General features: G+C 39.6%; 2 protein-coding genes and 1 pseudogene across 9 annotated transcripts in view; 2 read left to right on the forward strand and 1 right to left on the reverse strand.

Moving 5' to 3' along the window:
* Positions 1-3,339: 3,339 nt before the first annotated feature.
* Positions 3,340-7,112, forward strand: LOC102991335 (anaphase-promoting complex subunit 7-like; annotated as a pseudogene).
* An 888-nt stretch (positions 7,113-8,000) lies between these two features.
* Positions 8,001-24,284, forward strand: PFN2 (profilin 2). 6 transcript variants are annotated; one of them, XM_055083941.1, is made up of 5 exons: positions 8,001-8,152; positions 8,249-8,535; positions 10,715-10,907; positions 17,634-17,706; positions 19,812-19,909. In XM_055083941.1, the coding sequence occupies exons 2-5, from the start codon at positions 8,404-8,406 to the stop codon at positions 19,855-19,857; spliced, it is 444 nt and encodes a 147-aa protein (XP_054939916.1). In that variant the 5' UTR covers positions 8,001-8,152; positions 8,249-8,403; the 3' UTR covers positions 19,858-19,909. The 6 variants fall into 6 exon arrangements, with proteins under 6 accessions (XP_054939916.1, XP_028344532.1, XP_054939857.1 ...); XM_028488731.2 differs by having other exon boundaries at positions 8,001-8,535; XM_055083882.1 differs by lacking the exons at positions 8,001-8,152; positions 19,812-19,909 and adding an exon at positions 20,222-24,284 and having other exon boundaries at positions 8,329-8,535.
* The window catches only part of RNF13 (ring finger protein 13), a 152,883-nt gene continuing 146,085 nt past the window's right edge, over positions 17,721-24,518 (reverse strand). The window contains exons 5-6 of one of the 3 annotated variants that reach the window (XM_028488721.2): positions 19,604-19,684; positions 17,721-19,327 (exon numbers count right to left, since the gene is read on the reverse strand). In XM_028488721.2, the coding sequence (XP_028344522.1) occupies positions 18,963-19,327; positions 19,604-19,684 (446 nt within the window). In that variant the 3' untranslated portion in view covers positions 17,721-18,962. The remainder of the gene's footprint in view (positions 19,328-19,603; positions 19,685-24,518) is intronic. The other 2 variants (XM_024131810.3, XM_055083843.1) reach the window with 2 other exon arrangements.

A 24,518-nucleotide genomic window follows, 5' to 3' on the forward strand; every position in this document is an offset into this window, starting at 1 on the left:
GTCCAAATGACTAACAAACATGAAAAAGATGCTCACTGATAAAGATTTGCCATTGGAGATATACAAATTAAAGCCATAATAAATTGCCATTACATTCCCAGCAAAATGTTTAAAATTGAAAAGAGATAATACCAAATGGTGAAAACGTGGAGTAACTGAAACTTTCATACATTGCCGGCACCTGGGTACAATCTCTTCAGAAGTTTGTTTCATAGTTATCTACTGACCCTAAACCTATGAGAATCCCGTTCCTAGGAATGTGCTCACCTCTGCTTACCAAAACACATGCACTGAAGTGTTTATATTCATAATGGCAAAAACCTAAGAACTCACCAAATATGTACCACCAGTGGAAGGAATAAACTATGCTTTAGTCACATAATGGAATTCTATACAGCAACGAGAATAAGCAAACTACAATTACATGCAAAAATATGTATGACTCTCACACATATTTGAGGGAAAGAAGCCAGAAAGCCTCACAGAAAAGGAACTACTGTGTGAGGAGAAATTTATATAAAGCTCAAAAGTAGGCAAAATTATCCTATGAGTTCTAAGAAGTCAGAAAAGTAGTTCAAACCCTGAGAAGAGTAGTTGACTTAACATGGGCAAGAAGAGAACTCTTGGGCTCCTGATATCATCCTGTTTCGTGATCTGGGTGTTGGTTAACCGGGTGAGTTCACTTTGTGAAATTCATCGTGGTATATATTTATGATTGGTACTCTTTTCTGTATATATCTTATACTGCAGTAAAAAGGTGAAAAAGCGACCATTATATATACTGCTGTTAAAATGAAGTTGTCCCATCTTTTGTCTAAGGCCAATTCTATCCAACTGCACTTTTTTTTTAAAGTCTTTAAGGCATTTATTTCATCCATGGATTTTGGGATGTAATTTATGAAGTTGAGAATCATTACAGTACAGTGTATTGGTTTGGCCAAAAAGTTTGTTCGGTTTTAAGTAAAAATAAGACATTTTTCATTTTCACGAAGAACTTTTGACTTTATTCACTAACCAAACGAACTTTTTGGCCAATATTTCTTTTATTTTTTACATTAAAAAAATTGAAGTATAATTGATTTATCATGTTGTGATAGTTTCAGGTGTACAGCAAAGTGATTGTTAGACATATATATATCTATTCTTTTCCATTATAGGTTATTACACAATATTGAATATAGTTCCCTGTGCTATACAGTAGGACCTTGTTTATCTGTTTTATATATAATGGTGTGTATCTGTTAATCCCAAATTCCCAATTTATCCTTCCCCCCTTCCCCCTTTGGTAACCCCTTTTCTATGTCACTAGATATAGTGAAGGAATCACTATAATGATTGCTTTATTATTATATTATTATATAATATATATTATATAATAATAATTATATATTATTATTATTATGCCACAGACTGGTACCGGTCCACAGCCCATTAGGAACTGGGCCGCACAGCAGGAGGTGAGTGGCAGGTGAGTGAGCAAAGCTTCATCTACCGCTCCCCATCGCTCGCATTACCGCCTGAACCATCACTCGCGTTACCGCCTGAACACCCCCCCACCCCTGTCCATGGAAAAATTGTCTTCCACGAAACCCGTCCCTAATGCCAAGAAGGTTGGGGACCTCTGATTTAGGGAACACCTGCTTTAGGGGACACCATAGAGAGGTTTAAAGTGGCCCCAGGATGCTGGCACTCCTGGACATGCAGCAGCAGCAGATGAAAATCATCTTTGAAAGGAAGTGTCCTCAATTTAAACCATTTGAATTCCCACTTAAGATCAAGGAAATATAAATTCATAATCTAAGATCACCAAGTACACAAGGAGGCAAGACACCATGCGTGAGAGAAAAAAATAACGCAACTTATTTAGATATTGGGATTGTCATATACAGAGTAAAGAATAACTAGGTAAGAAATGTTTAAAGAAATATAGTATGGAACCACAAAGTTGGGCAAACAATGAGACTATCAGGAACAATGAGAAATATCTATGTAACAATAAAATGGAATTTCTAAAAATAAAAAATAGATTTTTTAGGAATTAATAAAACTCAATGTAGGGTTTTACCAAGAGATGAAACATAGTCAAAGAATGAACTGGAACATGTGGCTGAAGAAATTTCCCAGAATGCAGCACAGAGAGGTAAGAAGATGGAAAATATAAAACAAGCTAAGAGATATGGAGAACAGAAGAGGAAAAGGAAACATTTATTTGAACCCTAAAAGAACAGAGTAGAGAGAACTGAGGAAAAGGAATAATTGAGGAGCTGATGACTGAGAATTTTCCAGAAGTGATCATAGATATAAATATTTTTCCAAGTAGAAGAAAAGAAACCCAGGTATAGATACATCATAGTGGAACTGTGGAACAGCAAAGACAAAAAGATTCCAAAAGTAGAGAAAAAGAACAGATCATAAAGTACAGCAGCAATGATGAACACCAGCATGAATGAAATAATACCATCTTCAAGGTGTCAGTCTTGCATTGTGGATCCAACCTATTTTTTTTTTTTAAGAATGAAAGTGATACAAGGACATTTTCAGGTGAACAAAAAGAGAGTTTACCATCAAGAGACCGCCACTAAAAGAACTTCTAAATATTTACTTTAGGAAGAAGAAAAGGATCATAAAGTAATGGTCTGAGATATGAGAAGGAATGGTAAGTAAATAAAATAGGAAACATATAAATACATGTATATAAATACCTGTGTAAAAAGTCTGGAGAGGCGTGACCAGACTTAAAGTGTTCTAAGGTTCTTGGATTGTCTGGTTGGAGGGTTTAAGATATTATTCAATTTAAAGCTTTGTTCTATTAAATATGCATGGTAAAATTTCCAGAGTAACACTAAAAGAATAGAAATTGAACATACAAGTTCCACATGAATAAAAAATTAAAGGATAAACGCTACTCCCGAGCCCTCTATTTAGGAGCCAAGGCCATTCAGCTGAACAGTAATAGTGTTCAAGCTTTGCTACTTGGCCTGTGGGCTCAGTAGTTGCGGTGTGCGGGCTCTAGAGCATGCGGGCTTAGTTGTCCCACGGCATGTGGGATCTTAGTTCCCCAACCAGGGATTGGACCCATGTCCCCTGCATTGGAAGGCTGATTCTTAACCACTGGACCACCAGGGAAGTCCCCATTAGGTTCTTTTTTGTAATTTTTCCCTTGCATATCAAGATTTCTCCCTTAAAAATAAATATTCAGTAGATTCTTGTTCTGTTTTTTCACTAATATCTTAGGCTAAAGTTGTAAGGGGTTTGTAGTAAGGATCAGGTAGAGGGCCTTTTCTTTGATTTTCCTTTTCGAAGAAGTTTCTTTATGATCTTAGATAACTTTTGGTTGTTTTTTCCTCCAGGTGTCATAGCTTCTATAGCAAACGCTACTCCCGAGCCCTCTATTTAGGAGCCAAGGCCATTCAGCTGAACAGTAATAGTGTTCAAGCTTTGCTACTTAAGGGAGCAGCACTTAGAAACATGGGCAGAGTCCAAGAAGCAATAATCCACTTTCGGGAGGCTATACGTCTTGCACCTTGTCGCTTAGATTGTTATGAAGGTCTCATCGAATATTACTTAGCCTCCAACAGTATTCATGAAGCAACGGTAATGGCTAACTATGTTTACAAAACTCTAGGAGCAAACGCACAGACCCTTACCCTTTTAGCCACCATTTGTCTTGAAGACCCAGTGAAACAAGAGAAAGCAAAACTTTATTAGATAAAGCCCAGACCCAAAGGCTGAACTTCATTAAGGCTGTGGTGAAAAAAGCAGAGCTACTTACCAGAGAACAGAAATATGAAGATGGAATTGCTTTGCTGCGGAACATGCTAGTTAATCAAAGTGACTGTGTCCTGCCTTGGATCCTAGATTTCCTTGTAGCTGTCAGTGAGTATCAGGAAGCAATGGACCAGTATAGTATAGCACTAAGTGGTGGACTCCCTCGATCCTGCCTATGGAACTGGAGTTGTTTGGAGAGGCCAGGCATTAGCAGTTTCTCTGTGACTGGGTGGTCATTTCACTGCTGTGCCAGGGAGATGACGCATTGGACATATATACACTACCAAACGTAGGGTGGTGGATAGCTAGTGGGAAGCAGCCGCATAGTGCAGGGAGATCAGCTCGGTGCTTTGTGACTACCTAGAGGGGTGGGATAGGGAGGGTGGGAGGGAGGGAGACGCAAGAGGGAAGAGATATGGGGACATATGTATATGTATATGTATAACTGATTCACTTTGTTGTAAAGCAGAAACTAACACACCATTGTAAAGCAATTATACTCCAATAAAGATGTTAAAAAAAAAAAAAACAAAAAACTGAACCTGACCAACCTTCCATATATCTCCATCCTCCTCTGCTCCAGCCAGAGAGGACAAAGTGAGCGCTCTGAGAGGCCCGTGGACATGTCAGGGCTTCTGAGACAGAGTGCTTTTTATAGAACTAACTTGCAAGCTCGAGGAATAGACAGTGTTTTGTCTGTGATGTTGTGGATGGGTTTAAAGGAGCGACCTGTTCCCCAGAGCAAGAGTGTCATCTCCCAGCAGCAGCATGGACTGGCCCTTCCAGAGGGTTTCCTGTCCCAGAAATCATTATCCTGGGTTGTCCACACTTCCCTAGTAACCTTGCTTCCTTCTGCAATGTTAGTAATGCCTTAAGCTGACAGTTGCTGTTTTGCAGAACAGTTCTCCTATTTGCTAACCTGGTAACTTGCCTATGAGCCTGGGTCGAATCTGAGAAATAAGTGTGACCTAGAGCATGAACAGAGGTGCAGTTGGGGTAATTAATAAAACTGGTTTTTCTACAGTAAAAAAAAAATTAAAGGATAGACTGCATATTAGACAGAAAGCCAAAATCCAGCTAAGTGAAGAGACATGTAAAATTTAAGGACAGGGAAAGTGAGAGTTGAGAGTGAGAGAGAGAGAGATGGAAGAGAAGGGAGGAGGGGGCAAGGAGGAGGAGGAGAAAGGGAGGGGGAAGGGGAGGGAGACGGGAAAGATATATCAAATAAATATCAATAAAAAGAGCTGGGATAATTACCTTAATATTTGACAAAATAGATTTTAAGACACACAAAAACAACAACAACAAAAAACAGTACTAGTGATAAAGAGGGCCACTACTTAAAAGTTAAATTTATCAGAAAGAAAAATATAACAATTTTAACTTGTATTAAATAACCTTAAGCTATAAAAATCAAAACTTCATAGTTTCAGGGTAAAATTGACAAATCCAGAATTGTAGGTACTCCTTGTTTTTTACTGTGAAAATCACAAAACAATGAGTAAATACATTTAAAAGATAACATGTTTATTGCTTGTGGCATTAAGGGTGATTTTGCTCCATTTTCTAAACTTTCTTGATTGTTGTGACAATTGTTTTTATAATTAAAACACCTTTTTTTTCAAAAAAAATGAAGTATGGAAGTCAAAATTTTAGTTAATTGAGGACTTGAGGTGGGTTTAGTTAATTAGGGTTTTACTGTTTTGGGGCTAATTATATAGTTTTAGTTCTTACCCCAATGTTTATCAGGTTGAGTACATCTTAATTACAACTTCTTGTTTCTTTGTATTTTGCTAGAATGTCAAATGATTTACACATGGACTCAAATTGCTCAGGCAATCCTTGACTGATACATTAAAGAATCTAATTTACCACAGTTACTGTTTTCCTAAATAAGAATAAAAGATTTTGCAAAGAATGCATAATAATGCATTCCACATTTAAATATGCTATGAATGATTGTTATTAGCTACATCTGGATATCTGTATCAACAACAGAGCTTTGATTTTTCTCTGCTTCTGCCCAGACATCACTATTGTCACTGTAGGGGATCAGTTACTCTGAAAAAAGGAAAGATACAAATTGGTATTTTTTCTCATACTGATACTCTCTTAGACTTAACTTTCCAGTTCCTAAAACTCAGTGTTCTACTTCTACATATGCCTTTTGAAACACTTTGTGGTAAGCAACAGTTACAGGAAATAGGAACAGATCACTGTATACAAATAAAAAATAAGGCAGCATGCTCTGAGTCTGGTTCTAAAGAAAACAGGCACAGGATTTTTTTTTTTTTTTTTTACAGTACTGAAAAGAGACAGTAAATAGACTCTCTTTGAACGTATCATCTCAAAATCTAAACTGTAAGACCTAGTTAATCTATTATACAGATTTTTTTTCATAGTTGATTAAATTTTACTGTGCAATTCTGGGAAAGAAATAACACCATGTTGGAAAAGTATAACAGTAACTTTAAAATACTGTTATATTTTGAAGGATATTTTTTAAATAGTGATAGGAATTCTAAATTCTTATGTTTTACCCAATCAATGTGCTTTAGAATCTTTTGAGATTTGAATATCCAGAATATTCAGTTAATGTAATCCTTTTGCTGTTTAAAGACAATAAAGGAATAAGAATGGAATGCATTATTTGCATCTCTTTGCTATTGAAGATAATAGTGTAAAAATTGAATTTAAAAACTTCAGAGTAGATTAATAAATAAGTCAATTTCAAACTATCATTATTATTCTTTTTTACTGTTTATTGAATTATAACGTGTACAAACAGCACAAATCAAGAAGTGTACAGCTTGATGAATTCCTACAATGACACTTCGTGCTATCAGCACATTGTACCATTAACTTTTAAGTTGATAAACTGGTAAGAATGAAGGATTAAAACCATCAACAACTACCACAAAAAAGCAGAATAGTAAACAGGAACCAGTAAGTGTGACTAAACCAGGTGGGAGGCACACTTGCAAAAATGAAACAAGTTTTGTCACATTTTATACCACACAGGTTTTCTGTATCATCAGAACATGAGAATACATTTTCTCAATCTGACAGGAGCCGGACTTGTTACTGTGCTTTTCCTTCCCTTGCCTGCAGGAGTTGTACATTTCAAAGCAAACGGCAGAAAAAACAAAACTTCAAAACCAATTAGATTGCTTAGCAACGTTTTTGTCTTCTTTCCTGAGCTCCTTCTGTGTAATCCTCTTGTCAGAAATTGTGACCTTACACAGTAACTTTAAAGTTGAAAATCAACTTTTCAACGTTTTGAGACGCTCTTCCCTTGACTGACAGATCGTTTTGTTCACTTGAAAGTGTTGGACGTCTCCTAATTCCCGGTCTAGTCATAACGCCCAGAGGTTACTAAAGAACACTCAAGATTCACAGGGACTCTACCCATGGTTTGCCTTGTAAATACAAGCCATTCTGAGATCTGGGTCCTGAAATTATTTTACCCTTCGAGAGCAGAAATATTACCATGTTCATACAGTGAACTCTTAGATTTTTAAATTCTTTATATATTCAGTGACTTCTTTGACCCACCAGTAACTTTCCCAGTTACCAACCAATAGTTTTACATAGGTCGCTATCTGTTTTGTTCGCAATTTACAAGCAATTTAGCCACACGTAAGCAACCTTAAAGAGGGGTTCTTCCTGTCACAGAATCCACACAATGAGAGGCCCGTGGTACCCAAATGAAACAATAATGAAAGATCGGCAAAGCTCAGAAATGTTCCTGAAAGCCACGAACGCCAGCTCTGATTTCAGGTTGCCGGAGCGCGCCCGCTCGGTAGCCTTTATGGCCAAGAGGCAGAGGGGTCCAGGGAAGAGGGTCCCACTGGGGACGCTTAAGATGAGAGTGGGCGACCCTGCTACCAGCCCGCCCCCACCACAAAGAGGAGTAAATGCTCCGCATCCCCGTCACCAGGGCAACTCTGCAATCCGACACCTAGGCGCAAGATTCCGCATCCCGAGCCACGGGACGCAGAACAGAGGCGTTTCACAGTCCGGACGCAGGGACTCCGAGGCTTCCCACAAGCCGCCGTCCCTGGGGTGATGAGTGCGACGAGGGTGACGCCCTCCCTGCAGGCCCCGGGTCCGAAACTCAGCCACCCCCAGCGACCCCGCCGCTCCTGGGTCTAGCTGTCCGCACGTGGCGGCCGTGATTGCCCCGGACGGTATCCCTCCGCGCCCCTCCCGCTCAGTCTTCCCCCTCCTTCGCCGGGACCCTCCGAGTCGGCGCGCCGCGGAAGGATCGCACGCACGCGCTCGCGCACGCCCCGCCGAAACGGCGGAGAGCTGAGGGAACCGCGGTACAGAGCAGTCGCCGCTGCAGTCGCTGGCACAGCAGCTCCGCAGCCTCCCGCCGCTGGTCAGTCAGTCCCGCGGTTGCGGGCGGGAGGGCGGCCGGGCCGGGCGCGCCCCGCAGCTTGTCCCTCACCGCCGTCTCCGCGTCCTCCCTCCGCAGCTCCTCGGGGAGGGGGGCGGTCGGTGCCTGCGCAGAGCCGCCTCCTCCCCGCCCCCGCCCCGCCTCCCCCCGCGCCGCCGCCGCCGCCCGCGACCGCCGCCGCCGCCGCGCCTGCTGCTCCTCGCCGTCCCCGCTGCAGTGCGAAGGGCTCGAAGATGGCCGGTTGGCAGAGCTACGTGGATAACCTGATGTGCGATGGCTGCTGCCAGGAGGCCGCCATTGTCGGCTACTGCGACGCCAAATACGTCTGGGCAGCCACAGCCGGGGGCGTCTTCCAGAGCATTACGGTGAGGACCGGCGGTGGCCCGGGGACCCGAACCCGAGCGGGGCCGGCCGAGGGGGCGCCGCCGCGCGGAGCCGGGCCACCGGGAGGCCCGCGCCGGCAGGTGTGCGGGACGGCCGGCGCCGAGGATGCGGCTGCCGGGCGGGCGGAGAGCCGGAGGCCCGGGGACGCCCCCTCGGCGGGGCTGCGCTGACCGGCGGGGGCGGCGGCCTGGGTCCCCGGCGTTTCCAGTGCCTGTCCGGTGAGGCTGGGGGAGGGGGCACGCGCCGGCTCGGGGGTGGGGGGCCTTTTCCCCTTGTTCGGTCCTCCTGGGTCCCCTGGAAGCCCTGAGGCTCGCTTTGTACGTCCCGGGGTGGAAGCGGGGACCGGAGGCGCCGGGCCGGGGCGCGCTGGACCCGGGCGGGGGTCCTCCGGCGGCCGGGCTGCCCCTCGCTCCGGGGACAGCGCGCTGCCCGCGCCGCGGGCTGTGAGAGGCGGCGGTTGCCCGGCCCCCGGGATCCTCGCGGCGACTTGGAGGAGGTTTGCCGGTGTCCAGGCCTCCGAGCCTTGCGAGAAATGTACACCGACAACGTAGGTGGATTCGTGAATCTCGACTACAGCTCAGGCTCCATAGGATTTTTTTTTTTTAATTCTCCAAGATGGCGAACTGCCATTGATTTCTCTCCTCCTCCTATGGAGATTCATCGATACACCGTTATCCCCAGTTACGCAACATAGCTCTAAAAAAGGGGGTGCTTAAAGGGGCTTTTAGCAATCTGCGAAGACCAAGGGGACACTTCAGTTCTCCAAGTCCCTCCCTCTTTAGTGATGGTAGTAAAGGCACTAATGCAGATTTATGCTTCACGGTGCCTGATTTTTTTGTGACTTGGTGGTTTGACTCGGTTGCCACATGTCTGGGGGATAATTGTCACTAAGCGTCCAGTGCTGCTTTATTGTTTTGCCTCTTTCTGCACAAGGCTTTTTCTAAAATTGTGACGATTATATCAAATACAGGACCATTCTCTTAATTTCTTAAGCTTCACGCCCCCTTCCTATCAAACGCCCAAATCCAGGCCCCCTATTATGGGTGCCACTAATTATTCTTGTATTGCTTAACATGGTTTAAGATCTAGCAGTGTAGAACTCAGTCCTTCATACAAGTACTTTCAGGTTTCCTGTTACCGCAGTGGACTACAATTCTTACAGAGAATTGGCATCTGGTGATCAACTTTTTTTCTGCGGTCCTCTTGTCTTTGTGTGTGAGTTCCCGCTGTCTGGCCGGGAAGATTGCAGGAGTGTGCTTGGAAATGGCTGGGGCCTGCTATGACTCTGCAGTTCTGTTGGGGGCGACGCCTTCCTTCTTATTCATGGAATGTTAGAATGCACGTTTTCTCCTTTCCGGTTCTGGTCGCTACCTCAGTTTCTTTCCCAGTCTCCCTCCATTTTCTCTGTTCTTTTACCGTTGCCTATTGCAGTGCTGCGGACAGAATCCTCTTTGCGTTTGCCCAGAAAGAAAACTGATTACTGAGGTGGTAGGGAAGGGAAGTGGCAGAGAAATAGGAGTAAGCGGCTAGAATAATAGGAGGGAAATATGAATTTGGGGATGTGCTGAAGTCTAGGGCTTGAAGTTCATATTAATACTATGGGGGATATTACAAGCTGTTTGAAGCGAGTAGAAGTGAACAGGTCTGCCAGGCATGGGCGTTATTTTAGGAGACTTTCAAACAACTTTAAATTTGATGCTACATGACTGTAACGTGAGTGATTATGATAGATAAGCTTTTGTTGAAAGTTTTTAGGTGAATCTTTACCATTGCGTAAATACTTCATTCAGGTACCACCTGACTTGAAACAGTTTATAAATAACGCTTAAGTTTGCAGCTTATCTAGTGTCAACTAGCAACTAGAGATTCTTTGCATAGACTGGTCTTAGTTACCAGACTACACTCTTTAACAGTGAAATCTAATTAACTGACTGATATAAAACATGTCACCATGTAGGATTAAGTAATTTTTTAGAAAAGACTGAAACTTGATTTTACATTGTTGAAACGTGGATGTCTTGTAGTGGTAGTACAAACTGGGCAGTCTTTGCTGTTATACCAAGGCAAGGAATTAACTATAACTTTTTTCTTTTCTCTCTTTTTCTTTTTTTTTTTTTTTTTTTTTTTTGGTTGGGGGTTGGGGGGGTGGCGGGGGGACAGCCAGTAGAAATAGATATGATTGTAGGAAAAGACCGGGAAGGTTTCTTTACCAATGGTTTGACTCTTGGCGCAAAGAAGTGCTCAGTGATCAGAGATAGCCTATACGTGGATGGTGACTGCACAATGGACATCCGGACAAAGAGTCAAGGTGGGGAGCCAACATACAACGTTGCCGTCGGCAGAGCTGGTAGAGGTAAGCAAGGCACCCTTTTGGTTGAAAGTTGCATGCCACGTTACAAGTGATTAAGCAATCTCTTTAACATTTTGAACAAAGTGTTAAAAGAGTCCATAATGGCTCTTAAGGTAGTTTTTGTGAACTGCCCGGCACTGAAGGAGGCACTGCTGTAGATTTACTTCCTCTGCAGCAGCTGCATACACAGCCTAACCTCTGAGATCCTGACTTTCTTCTCAAATAGAATATTCATATCTTTTCAGTTTCAACTTTAGTAAACTGAACATCTAAATTTGCCTCTTCTATATGGATAACTGAATCACTTTGTTGTACACCTGAAACTAACACAACATTGTTAATCAACTATACTCCAATATAAAATAAAAAGTTAAAAAAAATCAGTTTGTCTCTTCAACTGTTAGTTATTCAGATTGTTAAATCATTCAAATTGGTTACTTTAGTCCCTTTGGGTCTTTGACCTTTGGATCTCTTCCTATTCTTTCTTGCTCACATTTTAGTCATTCACTATTCAGCATAAAAAAGGAAGAGTTAATATTGGCTCATATTTCTATTAGAGACATTGCTGGGGAAGAGAGAAATAATTAGAATGAGGGTTTTGAAGTAAGTTTTCCACTTACTAAAATATTTTCAAAGACTAAGTGTGTCTGATTTATTTGAAAAGTAGGAAATTATATGTCATTTATATACTGGTCCAGAAATTCTGGTGTTTCCTGACTTGTCAACATTGCAGAAATTCTTATTGTACTAAATAAATCTCACTACTTTTTGGAAAGAAACTTTTAAAACTGAGGTTTATTATGATATCTAGTTGATTTACAGATACATTTAAATGTGTTAACCTGTGTAAATGTTTTGTAAATAAAGAGGGCTTGTGTAGCCTCATATAGCAGACTTGGCACATCTAATTTTAAGACCACATCTACCATGGGAAGAAACTTGAAGCCACTCTGAGGCATAATTTACTGCAGTGGTCATGCCAGCTCCCTGTGACTGCCCTAAAGGTTACTCTGTTTTGGTGTGAGTTGATGCTTATGAGTATTTCTCTACAGGAAAATTAGATGACTGTGAAATAATAGACAAATCTCTCAAACATTACCTGAGCTCAGATAAATATATTAAAAAGAAGCATCAACCATGTGACGTAAAAACGAGAATGTTTTCATACCATACGGCACTACTGACATCTAGTGGTAGTGAATATAACATCTGACGTGTACATATGTTAATATTTTCACGATAGACCTTTGAACTGCATCATAGAAGAACCTGTTTTTGGAAATAGTAAATCTATTTTAGGATTTTAGACTCAATTAAAAACAAAGCTAACTCAGAGAGGATATAGTAAGCACAGGCCTTTGGTACTTTTAATTTGTCCTTTTCTGAATGGCACGGAAAATGCTATTTAAAATTCGGTCTTGGTTTTCCTCTGGAAATAATAGATACATTTAGCCCCACTGGTAAGACTTAATAGTTGGTACTTAATCAAGCAGTTAAATTTGGGGAGAATTTTATAAGTAAATAATTACCTAATTTTTTTTTTAAGTTTATTTTTTGGGGACCAGTTTAATATGTATTTGTCAGACTAATCAGAAGTTTTTTGCCCTATATAAAAGATAAATGTCCATTAAAAGGAATGAAATAATGCCATTTGCAGCAACATGGATGGACCTAAAGATTATCATACTAAGTGAAGAGAAAAATATCATACGATATCACTTATATGTGGAATCTAAAAAATATGATATAAAGGACTTATTTACAAAACAAGCAGACTCACAGACTTAGAAAACAAACTTACGGTTACCAAAGGGGAAAGGTGGGGGGGGGGAGGGATAAATTAAGAGTTTGGGATTGAGAGATACACACTACTATATAGAAAATAATCAACAAGGACCTACTGTATAGCACAGGGAACTCTACTCAGTATAATAACCTAAAAGGGAACTTAGAAAACAAACTTACGGTTACCAAAGGGGAAAGGTGGGGGGGGGGGGATAAATTAAGAGTTTGGGATTGAGAGATACACACTACTATATAGAAAATAATCAACAAGGACCTACTGTATAGCACAGGGAACTCTACTCAGTATAATAACCTAAAAGGGAAAAGAATCTGCAAAAGAAAAGGTGTATGTATGTGTATAACTGAATCATTTGCTGTATACCTGAAACTAAAACAACACTGTAAGTCAACTATACTCCAATATAAAATAAAAATTTAAAAAGATAAATGATCACACTTCTTTTTCCCTAGCTAGTGTAAAGATATTTTTATTAGAGTATCGCAGCTGAGCTGATTGGACTTCCAAGATAACAGTTAATGGTCAAAATGTTTTCAGCACATTACTAGTTTGAAAGTTCTCCTTTTTGGAGACCTGGCTGACTTCAGTGCTTCGTTGTTCATGGAAAACTAACTTAATGTTAACTTACTAATGGGGTTCTGTCTGCTAAAACTTATGGGACTCTTGATTAACACTTCTTTTGAAACACTTTTCTTCTTTCTTTTTCAGTCTTGGTCTTTGTAATGGGAAAAGAAGGGGTCCATGGAGGCGGATTGAATAAGAAGGCATACTCAATGGCAAAATACTTGAGAGACTCTGGGTTCTAGCTGCTAGGCAAACTGTTAAGTATTAGGGAAAAATTGCTCTTAAACTTTCCTAGCTGTAAGCTTGAGTCTTAATTCTGGAAATTTTATTAGCAATGCAGGGTGATGGGGTATGAACCTGTGTCTCCTTTGTATCCCTCTGTTGGTGGGGAAAGGTGTCTTTCTGCCCCCTCCCCCTTAAATCTGTTCACTTTTGTTTTGTTTCCTTGTGTACTCCAGCATTGGTTATAGTCATGGGAAAGGAAGGTGTCCACGGAGGCACACTTAACAAGAAAGCGTATGAACTCGCTTTATACCTGAGGAGGTCTGATGTGTAAGCAGCCTCTCCCCATCTACCTAGCAACTGTCTTCATCACCACCCCAATTACGGTCACAATGCTACTATAGATGGTAGCTAATTTTTCTTTACCTATTTTCTAATGTCACGATTCCTGTTTGCCCCATGGATCATTTGTATGTTAACCGCTGTATGTAACCAACCTTATCTGGCAACATAATTGCAGCACAGTAATGATTTGCATGATACCTTGAAATTTGGGGGGAGGGGGCATGCCAAGTTGGGCATCACTTTGTCTTAGCAATTAATGGGATATTGATTACTAAAATAAGTTAATATTAAGCAAGGTGCCGGTTGTACAATCTCTAATTTGATCAGTGTCTTTCAGCACTTTGAGCATTTACTTAGCTCATTTAGTCTTCCTTTTGTAGCGCATGGTGGGGAGGAAAAAGTGCATGCGTCTTTCCTTCACTCCTCTTTTCCCACCCCCTCCCTTCGCACATAGGTATTTGGTTTGCTTCCATCTTCTTTTATGCAGTGCCTGGTTTATTTAACCAATTAATATTCCTTTTGTTGATGAGCTATTGAGAGCTGCAGTAGTTTGCTTTTAGTATTGCTGTTGCACTTGAGTAAAAACAAATCTTTTTTCATAGTGTCTACAGGACATATGACAAGTGCAACTGCAAAACAAGAGCAAAGGCACTTCCTCCCATGACCTTATAGTAACCATACTGATTGAATCCCCAGGGACATTCCATCATTGCAATAGCTCACATTTTTGTTCCTGTCGTTTTCTTTGCACACCAGCTCTACTCTTTAGTAGAATTGTAAAAGGCTGCCATCATGGACATTTTTGGTATCCCAACATAACCATCTGGAGTGTGTCCAGTCTGTTCTTCATAGGACCAATTTTTATTTGCAGCTTGAGTTTTTATATGAAGTTGCATTATTGTGGACTTGGCTGTCTTGTGATGAATTTTTTTCATATGTATTCTGTGCCATACTATTGTTAAAATGAACTGTTGCTATTGTGAGATGGATTTTAACTGACCTCTTAAAGGTTTCTTTTGAATGGCACTACTCTAGGGACATTCTAGTATTTGCTTCTATTGTTTGGGCCTTGTGGATAATGTACAGATTTAAAAACAAATCTTGTTGCTGATTTGTCCATTTCTTTCCCTGCACTTTGTTACATCTGGGATACAGTCTAACTCATCTGATTTAATATGCATTTAAAAAAATGCCATAACTATTAAACACCTTGTTTACAGACAGATGAAATAAATTTATTCCAACCAAATATTCTAGACTCCTGTTGTTTATATAAATTGTTAGCTTACTGTTACAGTTGATTTTTGATACAATGGGGATATACTCTGCTACAGGCATAAAATTAAAAAAAAATTCAGCTGATGGCCTACTCCATTTCCTTTAGTATTTATCATAAAATGAGTGCCTGGGAGTTTATTTTCAATAGGCTTTGCTTTATTAAAAATGGCTTGTAGTCATTTCAGGCTCATTTTCAGGCTTATGAGGCAAAAATTGACTTATCCACTAGAAATTAAATATTTTTGTCTTGTTGCTGGTCTCTTGATGTGAAATCTTGTGAGCAGTAAGGGGCCCAATACCAAGAAGGGTTTCTGCATTGTGGATTCTTTTGTGTTGAACTGTCATATGATTTCTTTCAATTTGGAGGCTATGTTGGCAGGCGGAAGTCAGCCAGCTGGGACCCTCATATAAGGGAAGACATTCCTTAAAAAGCATAAAAGATAATTGGGATGTCTTGCCATTTCTGGCTTTGGAGTGACATGTTAACTATGACTAGGTAATAGTTTAATCCCAGATGTAGTAAGGTCCCTGAGATGTACTGAAGTTTAGTAAATATGTTTAATACTATTCAGATAAATGATTATCACGAACTGTCAAGCGGAAGCTCCAAGTTCAAAAGTTGGTGGGTCTAAGCAAAACTGGGGAGCTGGTTATAATGCAGATTCTGGGCTCTGGATTTCTACCCTGGAGATGAAGATTCCAGAAGTCCCTTTAGAAACAATCAGTAGGTTGGTCTTGATTCATTTTAAGTGAACTGTATGCTACCCCTTTGAGAAAGGGTGGGTTAGGGGATGGGAGTTAATCTCTCTGCCTTACTTAAAATATACTGTGCATAATTAAATTTTTTTTCTTTGACAGTGTTGTCATTTCTGAATTTGATTTTCCATACAGGGATGTAAAGATATGGAGGATATGGATTTGGGGCTACTTTGATAGCTGGGCATACCTTAGAATTGTAAAACAACAAACTTCTTGAGCTGTTAAGATCCTTGTTAGGAACAGGAGGTGGGTCAAACGAAAATCTGGTGGTTGGGTTGTGATGATTTTTGATTTTATGGTAATATATACATTTATACTTTAGCTGTAAAGAACTGTTAGGGTAACTAATTAGAAAGCAGTGACCAGACTTGTGAAACCCTTACTGAATGAACCTGTAGTAAGTAGGTGAGGGGACTGTGTATATGCTGGAGGTGTGGGTAGGGGAGTAGAAGATGGTAGAGGGCAACTGTGTCATTAAAATAATGAATGAAACTAGTCATTGGTCCCCTTCCCACAATTTCACTTGAAGGACACATGAAAATATATACGTGTCTTTTGCTTTGTGTACTTAGTTCTAGCAATTTAACCTAAGGAAGTGGAGCTATATAAATGTGTATAGCAGAATGTCGGTACCACAGCATTACTTAGAATAACTAAACTTGGAAAACCACCAGATTTAACTTGCAGGGTTATGGGTCGAATAAATGTATGTCCAAAAGATAAAATAGTCATTGAAGAATTACGTAAGAAGATGCTCACCAATGAATTTTATATAATAGGATAAATATATGCAGTATATAATGTATTTTACATATATGTATTTATGAAGGCAAAATATAAATTTTTCTCTCAGGTAAGTAAGTTTCCAGGTGACTATACTTCTAAAATCAGAAAATTTTTAGATTAGGAATATATTTTTTAATAGAAGTGGGATTTTTATCTTATTCAATGTCTTATTAAAAAAGCTGTATAGTTATACCATAGAGAAATTATAAGAGATTTCAAATGACTATTAAGAGAACTAGTAGCAGTCCTAGACAGTGCTGTTAAGTATATATATTTTTAACAACTAAGAGTTTGGAGTTTAAAACAAAAAAAAAATTATTTTTGCCTCAGAAAAACTTGTAACTTAAATTTGAAGGAACCAAGTCCTTGATTTGAACTGTGGATTAAAGACTGAGGGAATAGAACATCTGATACACGTTACACACTGACTTTTAACTTTTTCCCTCTTAAAAAAAAATAGTATGTTTTTATTATTTACTTCAATAATTATAAAAACTATTACTTATTTTATATTTATGTGCCAGGCACTGAGCTCAGTGTTTGTTTTGTCCTCACACCCTACTTTAGGATAAATGAAATGAACACAAATGACCAAACAGGTTTAGAAAAGTTAGGATCATACAAGTGTGTCAAGTTCCATAGCTCTGGCTTAACTACCATAGTAAACTAATAATACTCTGTTTCTCAGGCGTGTTTTTATTTCTGTGGAGCAGGGTGGGCGTGGGAGTATGATGAAGAATTCAACTCTTGATTTTCCTAAGTGGAAATAACTCATTTTTCGTTGTTGCTTACAAGAATTTTTTCAAAAAGTTCAAAAAGTGAAATTTCCCCAAATAGTGTTACATTTTTTTAAAAAATGTATTAAAATTTTTCTTTTTACAACAAAAGGCTAATATAACTGGTATACTTTACTTAACTATTCTCTAATTAATTATGCTTTTGTTCACTATCAATTTCCCATGTCAATACAGATACATCGAGATGTTTACCTTTTCGAGGCTGTACAGCAGTCTACTGTAAGGGATGTATCATAATTGCAAGAAGGTACCATAATACACACTATTGTTGGAATGATTTTGGCTGCCGTTTTAACTTTTGGGGGGATTACCTAATTGCTTGTGAGCAGCTCCTTTGTAGAAAATTCTAAGGTGATGTGCATTTATCTAACCTAAATTACCTTAATCATTATACCGTTAAAAAGTGCTGTGCATATAAATATGGTTAATGTAGGTAATACTATAGCAGAACAAATATTTGCCAGTTCTTAAAGTGGAAAACGTGTTTATTAACATTCAAACTCCCTTCATACAAGGCCATATAAAAATTCTTAACATTTTGATTATACATAAGTCTATATTTTCTACATAGTTACAATAATGTATAATTTAGCTTTTCATAATACACTGTTTAAATACATCATTAGTTCTGTTAAACATAAGCAATATTTGCAAATCCAATACTTGAATAATTTCCTCTGTACATAGTTTAGCAGGGCTAATTAGCATAAGATGCTCTTTAGTAAGAGGTATATGATCTGAGTATTAACAGTTACTGAAGTCTGGTATTTTTATACAGCATTTTCTTTTTCCTTTGATCACAACAACACAAAATCCTTAAGGATACTGAAATTCAGTAAGTAAAGTCCAGAGACATCATTAGCCAATAAGTCAAGTTCATACATAACACTATAGTATTAAAAACCTAAAAAAAACAAACAAAACTTTTGGAATCTGCCCTAGTATACAGACTGTTCCTATCAGGATAAGACTACTTGGCAATAGAAAGGAAAAAGACAGCTTTGAGTCTCTGTGGTGCTGATAGGAAGAAAAATGCTAACTTACCTTGTCGCCTCTCACTAATGATGGCAGAAATACCAGAACAAGCATATTCCAGCTCAACAACTCTAGGTAACTTCATGGAGATGGGAGTTGGCTTAGCTCATGCTAGGTGGCCACAGCACTGACCTTGTGTGTAAAAACATGAAACATTTGCATACTGTGATCTAGGTTTTAATTGTAAGCTATACTGAGGAATTTTTTTTTAATGTTTTGGCTATATTTCATTCCAAAAGAAGAGTTGATTTGATGCTTGAGTTACAGCACCAGTCTATATTAGTTATTAGTGAAACGAAGTACACTCCTGCAGATAAATACCAGATCAAAAAAACCTGTTTCAGTAATCTGATTTACCTGTAGAATACTAAAAAATAAGTTATTTCTACAGAAATCTCTGAAGGGAGCAAAAAAACTATATGCCTAAATAAACATTTTAAAGGGAAAGAACCCAATACCCTCTGAAGGTCAAACAGTGTTTGCTATGTTGTAATCCTGTTCACCATCAGGCTGCAGCTGGACCACAACACTATGTTCATTAATTTCGTTTTCTGCATCACTACTGTCGGTATCTTCATTGTCCTCTTCCTCATAGTCTGAAGATTCTGTCATGTTCTGTTGTGAGTGGGATTCCGACAAAGCCCCAAATGACTGGGTGCTGACAGAAGCCAAAGGTCTGAGTAAAGGGGTATGTTCTGACACTTCATTTTCTTCTTGACTACTATCTGTGTCAGAGTCTGAATCGCCTTGAGAAGGAACAACTTTTTGCTTGCAGACTGGACAGGTTTTTTTGGTTTTAGTTAGCCAAGGATCTACACACTTGCAATGATAAGCTGTTGGAGCAAAATATACATCTTTAGGTAGTATACTGTAGTTGAGAACATTATTTTTAATGTTTATTCATGTTCTGATCTGTATGTATCATATGGGAACAAGAGAAAAGAAGCTTGTAAATTTTTATAAACACAGCTCCATCCCTTAATGAGATCACTGATTAGTACAGGGCCTGGCTTATGGTGTGCTTGTGACTATCTTCTGTCTCTCTAATACTGAACCTAAGTATAAATTACTCTATACAGATATTCAGAGCAGTATGTAATTATTCATACCATGGGAACACGGAAGGATTCTGAGCTTGTCTCCATCTTCATATTCATCCAAACAAATGGCACATACATCATACTCATCTCCTATGACAAAATAGTAAAACTAATTAAAACATGTAGAGGAGTATTCTTAACTTTTCAAGTTCTTCCTCAGTTATTTTAAATGCCTTCTGATTTATCTTTTAAATGATACCTCTTTGTTTTCTCTCAGATCAGGGAGCTGCTTCAAGTTCAAGTTCAGGAACCTGAAGTTTTAAATAATTAACCTTTTACCTACAATAAGAAATTAAAAATGGATGTCAAATTTGTTTACCTTGATTACCTTTGCAAAAGATTTTAATGTAATCATTACTGTTTTACATAACTATTCAAATGCTAGTATTGAAATCTTTTATGCCAAAGAGGACAGAATTTCACTATTTAGATATCTTAAGGTCTCTGAGTCGTTTAAGTAAAAATGGAAACATGTTAGAACATAGAACATACTCAAATTTTAAAAAATATATTAGTGAATAAAAACGTTTAGAATGAGATATACTGAGCTTCAAATCTCTTCCAACATTTATTTTGTGGTGCTTGGCAAGTTATTTAGCCTCTAACATACAGTTCTTTTATCGGTAGAAAGATTCCATCTACCTCGCAGAATTGTGACGATAAAATGAGATAAAGGGGGGCTTCCCTGGTGGCGCAGTGGTTGCGCGTCCGCCTGCCGACGCAGGGGAACCGGGTTCGCGCCCCGGTCCGGGAGGATCCCGCGTGCCGCGGAGCGGCTGGGCCCGTGAGCCGTGGCCGCTGAGCCTGCGCGTCCGGAGCCTGTGCTCCGCAACGGGAGAGGCCACAGCAGAGGGAGGCCCGCATACCACCAAAAAAAAAAAAAAAAAAAATGAGATAAAGGGCCAAGCACAGAGGTATTCACTAAATGGTGTTTGTTATTAATATCACTGCCTTTTAAATTCCTTATTGTTGAGCTGATCACCTTTATAAACAAAAGACATTTAAAGGCATTGCCTATCCCACACTCCGGGCAACCACATTGGGAGGCTTGTCAGAAATAAAGCCATTGTCTGGATAGATAGGCTAGATGAACATAACGCAAAAAAAAGAAAATAGGGACTTCCCTCTTGGTGCAGCGGTTAAGAATGTGCCTGCCAATGCAGGGGACACGGTTTCGAGCCCTGGTCCAGGAAGATCCCACATGCCGCGTAGCAACTAAGCCCATGAGCCACAACTACTGAGCCTGTGCACTTAGAGCCCGTGCTCTGCAACAAGAGAAGCCACCACAAGGAGAAGCCTGTACAGCTGCTCACTGCACCTAGAGAAAGTCCGTGCACAGCAACGAAGACCCAACGCAGCCAAAAATAAAATAATTTTTTAAAAAAGAAAATAATAGTTCTAATTGAAACAATCCCTTTAACATCCATAGTCATTTAAAATAGCACATTCAGGAGAAGTCCTGAATAGAAAGCTTTAATGAAGATTACTAATTTTTGTTCAGTATCTTGAATTTGGTTACTGTAGTATCACCTATCAAATACATTCTATAACAAATGCAGGGTTCTGTTAGAACCTCCTGTGTGGGATTTGGTGAGATTGATTATACCCATCTCAAACTATTAAAATACTAAAGGACTCCAACATATCTATAATTATCTGTAATTACACAGTTGATCCATTTACCTGGGCTTTGAGGACAGTTTTAATAAGCAATTCAATCATGTTGATTTCTCACACAAATCAGACTTTCAGTCTCAGGCTTTGTGAAAATGCCCATTCAAAACAGATTCCGTTAAAGTAACTGATCAGGACCAAACTGGTCCAAAGCTGTGCCACAGCTCTAAGCCTCATTTTATTAAGGTAAGGAGGTTACCCTGCATTATCCAAGTGGGCCCAGTGTAACCACAAGGTCCTTAAAACTGTGAGGAGGAGGCAGAAAAGTTCAGAGTCAGAGGGAGATGTGGAAGGTGTCAGGAAGATACAGTGTTACTGGCTTTGAAGACACAAGCGGGGAGCCACAAGCCAAGGAACACGGTGGCCTCTACCAGCTGGAAAAGGCAAAGAAATGGATTCTGTCCCCTAGAGCCTCCAGAAAAGAATGTTTGATTTTAGCTCAGTGAGACCTGCCGGACTTCTAACCTACAGAACTGTAAGATAATAAACTTGTGTTGTTTTAAGCTGCGAAGTCTGTGGTAATTTGTCACCACGGCAATAGGAAATGAATACAAGTAGTATTTGGGTTAGCCTTTGGGTTAGCCTACACATGGACTTGATGCTTTACTGTCAACCCTTTGAATTGTTTCAAGTGATAGATTTATACTGATCTCCCGTATTTTCTAGCCACAGCACTTACTTGGAAGATTCAAAGGTGTGATTTGTGGTCCTGGACCAGACTGGAGCCTAGTGCTCTGTAGAGAAGTAACCCCCGTGGCCTCGGACTTGTGATGAAATGGTCAAGCGTATGTTAGAATGCCTGGTCATTTTATTTATTAGCTATGTAACCTTGTGCAAGACACCATCTTTATGTTTCAGTATTCTCAAAGGCAAGACAAAAATATTAACATAGCTATGTTTTAGGCATGTTGTGGATGAAAAGAGAATCGAGTACTTCACATGGTGTTTGGCACATACGGCACCTCTTAGCCAGTCTCCACCTGATAAAACTGGCTCCAGGCATACTGGCTGATGAAGGCTGTGTCTAGGAGGCTGCTCTCTAATTTAACCTCATGTGCTTGTTAGTGGCGAAGATCTAGTGGCAATGGTCAGTGAACCTGCTGGCTGCACTTAGGGTAATTAAGTAATTTAAGTAAGCAGCAGCCCTCGAACTGTGAGTGTAAAAGACTTTCGCTTTTATTTGAAAGGTTGGCAGACACTTAATAAAGCTAGCTCCCCTAACCCCTCTCCAGCCAAAATGTGATTAAATGAGGTATGGGTGAGAAATCTAAAAGACTAGACAAACTTACGTATCAATAAAAAGCAAGAATGAAAGCAGAATCAAATTTTTGTCCCATTTTAAAATACACAAAACTCAAAATGGTAGAAAGTGCATCATGTAACATGACAACTTGGAAATCCAGTCTTCAATAGACTCATATTCAAGACAATGGCCCAACATCAAACAATTGTTAAGTGGTTTTATATTTAAGTTAAGAACAAATTTAAGGCATTTAAATATCTTTAAAAATAATTTTCAAATTTAGCAGATTTTTTAAATTAACCAATTTGTCCAGTGGTTCTGGTAGCGTAAGATAAAGCGGCTATAACAAGTGCTAATAGATGTTAGTTTTGTTACTATCATCACCATGCTAGAAAGTTCTGTTGCTTATTATAAACCAGTGGCTCTCAAATGGGGAGGATTTTGCCCCCCCAGGGACAGTTGGTGATATCTGGAGACATTTTTGGTTCTCACAACTGGGAGTTGGTACTGCTGGCATCTGGTAAGCCAGGGATGCTATTAAATACCCTATAATGCTCTAGACAGCCCCTCAAACAAAGAATTTTCCCATATAAAATGCCATTAGTGATTAGCTTGAGATAACCTGATATAAAAACCCCTTCCAGGCTTTCTCAAACAAAGACTTAGCTAATTCACTAGGGGACAGATGTTCAGAAGCTGCAGGAAGGGTTAGATTCATGTCTGTTATGTGCAACAGTATGGAAATGCTTCTATCTGGAATGTTATTCATATTATTGTTATTTGTATACTGTTTCAGAAAATTTTCATCAAGACACTTAAGTCTCATCAATCTAGGAATGTTATAATATGTAAGTGGACAGAACTTTGATATTCCCCTGTAAACCTGCTCCTCCCTAGTTTTTCCCCCAAACCTTGGGTCATCAGATACAGCAAAGGCACTGACCCATCAGAATAGGAAGCACACAAGACTTCAGGCAGGCGCTGCAGTAGCATGAACTGATTATCAGGCCTGGGCATGTCTTTGATGCTTCTTTCCCTTAAGAGCTTACATTCAGCGTCACCAAGTCCTGTAAACTTTTATCTGTAAAACATCCTCAATCTGTCCCCTTTTCTCTTGTTTCCTCAATTACGCTGGTCCAGTAGCCTGGATTACTAAGAGCCTCTTCTGTTCCTACCCTTCTATTCCTGCCCCATATGGTTTTTCTCCATAGCAGCCAGGGTGATTTTTTTAAAAACTTCAATCACATCACATCAGTCCTACTTAAATGGTCCCCCATCTCACTTAGAATAAAATCTGGGCTCCTTGTCATGGCCTTCATATAGCTGAATATGACCTGATATTGAGATCACCCATCTCATCGCACACCACTCTTCCCCTTCACCCATGCTTCAGCCACACTGGCTTGCTTTCAGTCCTGAACAAACTAATATGAGAGTCAGGTGTGCACGTGCATTTAGCCATGTTATGACAAAAAACTGCACATAAAAATAGGTATAGAGAGAGAAATCACTTGTTTCTAAACATGACTTAAAGGAACTAGACTTCAAAAATGAACAAAACGAAAACACAACTACTGAATGGGAGAATAAATATGTGCAAATGTTATGAGTGATAAGGGACTGATATCCAAAATATATAAACAGCTCATATAACTCAGCATCAAAAAAACAACATGATGAAAAAAAATGGGCAGAAGACCTGAACAGACGTTTTTCCAAAGAAGACATACAGATGACCAACAGGCACATGAAAAGATGCTCAGTATCGCTAATCATCAGAGAAATGCAGATGAAAACCACAATGAGATACCACCTCACACCTGTCAGAATGACTATCATCAAAAAGAACACAAATAACAAATGTTGGCAAGGACGTGGAGAAAAAACCCTCCTACACTGTTGGTGGGAATGTAAGTTGGTGCAGCCACTGTGTACAACAGTACGGAGGTGTCTCAGAAAACTAAAAACAGAACTACCAAATGATCTAGCAGTTCCAGTCCTGGGTAT

Source organism: Physeter macrocephalus, chromosome 1 (assembly GCF_002837175.3).
Source record: "Physeter macrocephalus isolate SW-GA chromosome 1, ASM283717v5, whole genome shotgun sequence".
Lineage (NCBI taxonomy): Eukaryota > Metazoa > Chordata > Mammalia > Artiodactyla > Physeteridae > Physeter > Physeter macrocephalus.

Excerpts from the sequence above, each read along its gene's own strand:
- PFN2 (XM_024131814.3), top strand. The coding sequence starts at position 8,404 with ATGGCCGGTTGGCAGAGCTACGTGGATAACCTGATGTGCGATGGCTGC. Across the intron at positions 8,536-10,714 it reads GCGTCTTCCAGAGCATTACG|CCAGTAGAAATAGATATGAT; the intron begins GTGAGGACCGGC and ends GCGGGGGGACAG. Across the intron at positions 13,815-14,643 it reads ACTCGCTTTATACCTGAGGA|GGTATCCCAACATAACCATC; the intron begins GGTCTGATGTGT and ends ATGGACATTTTT.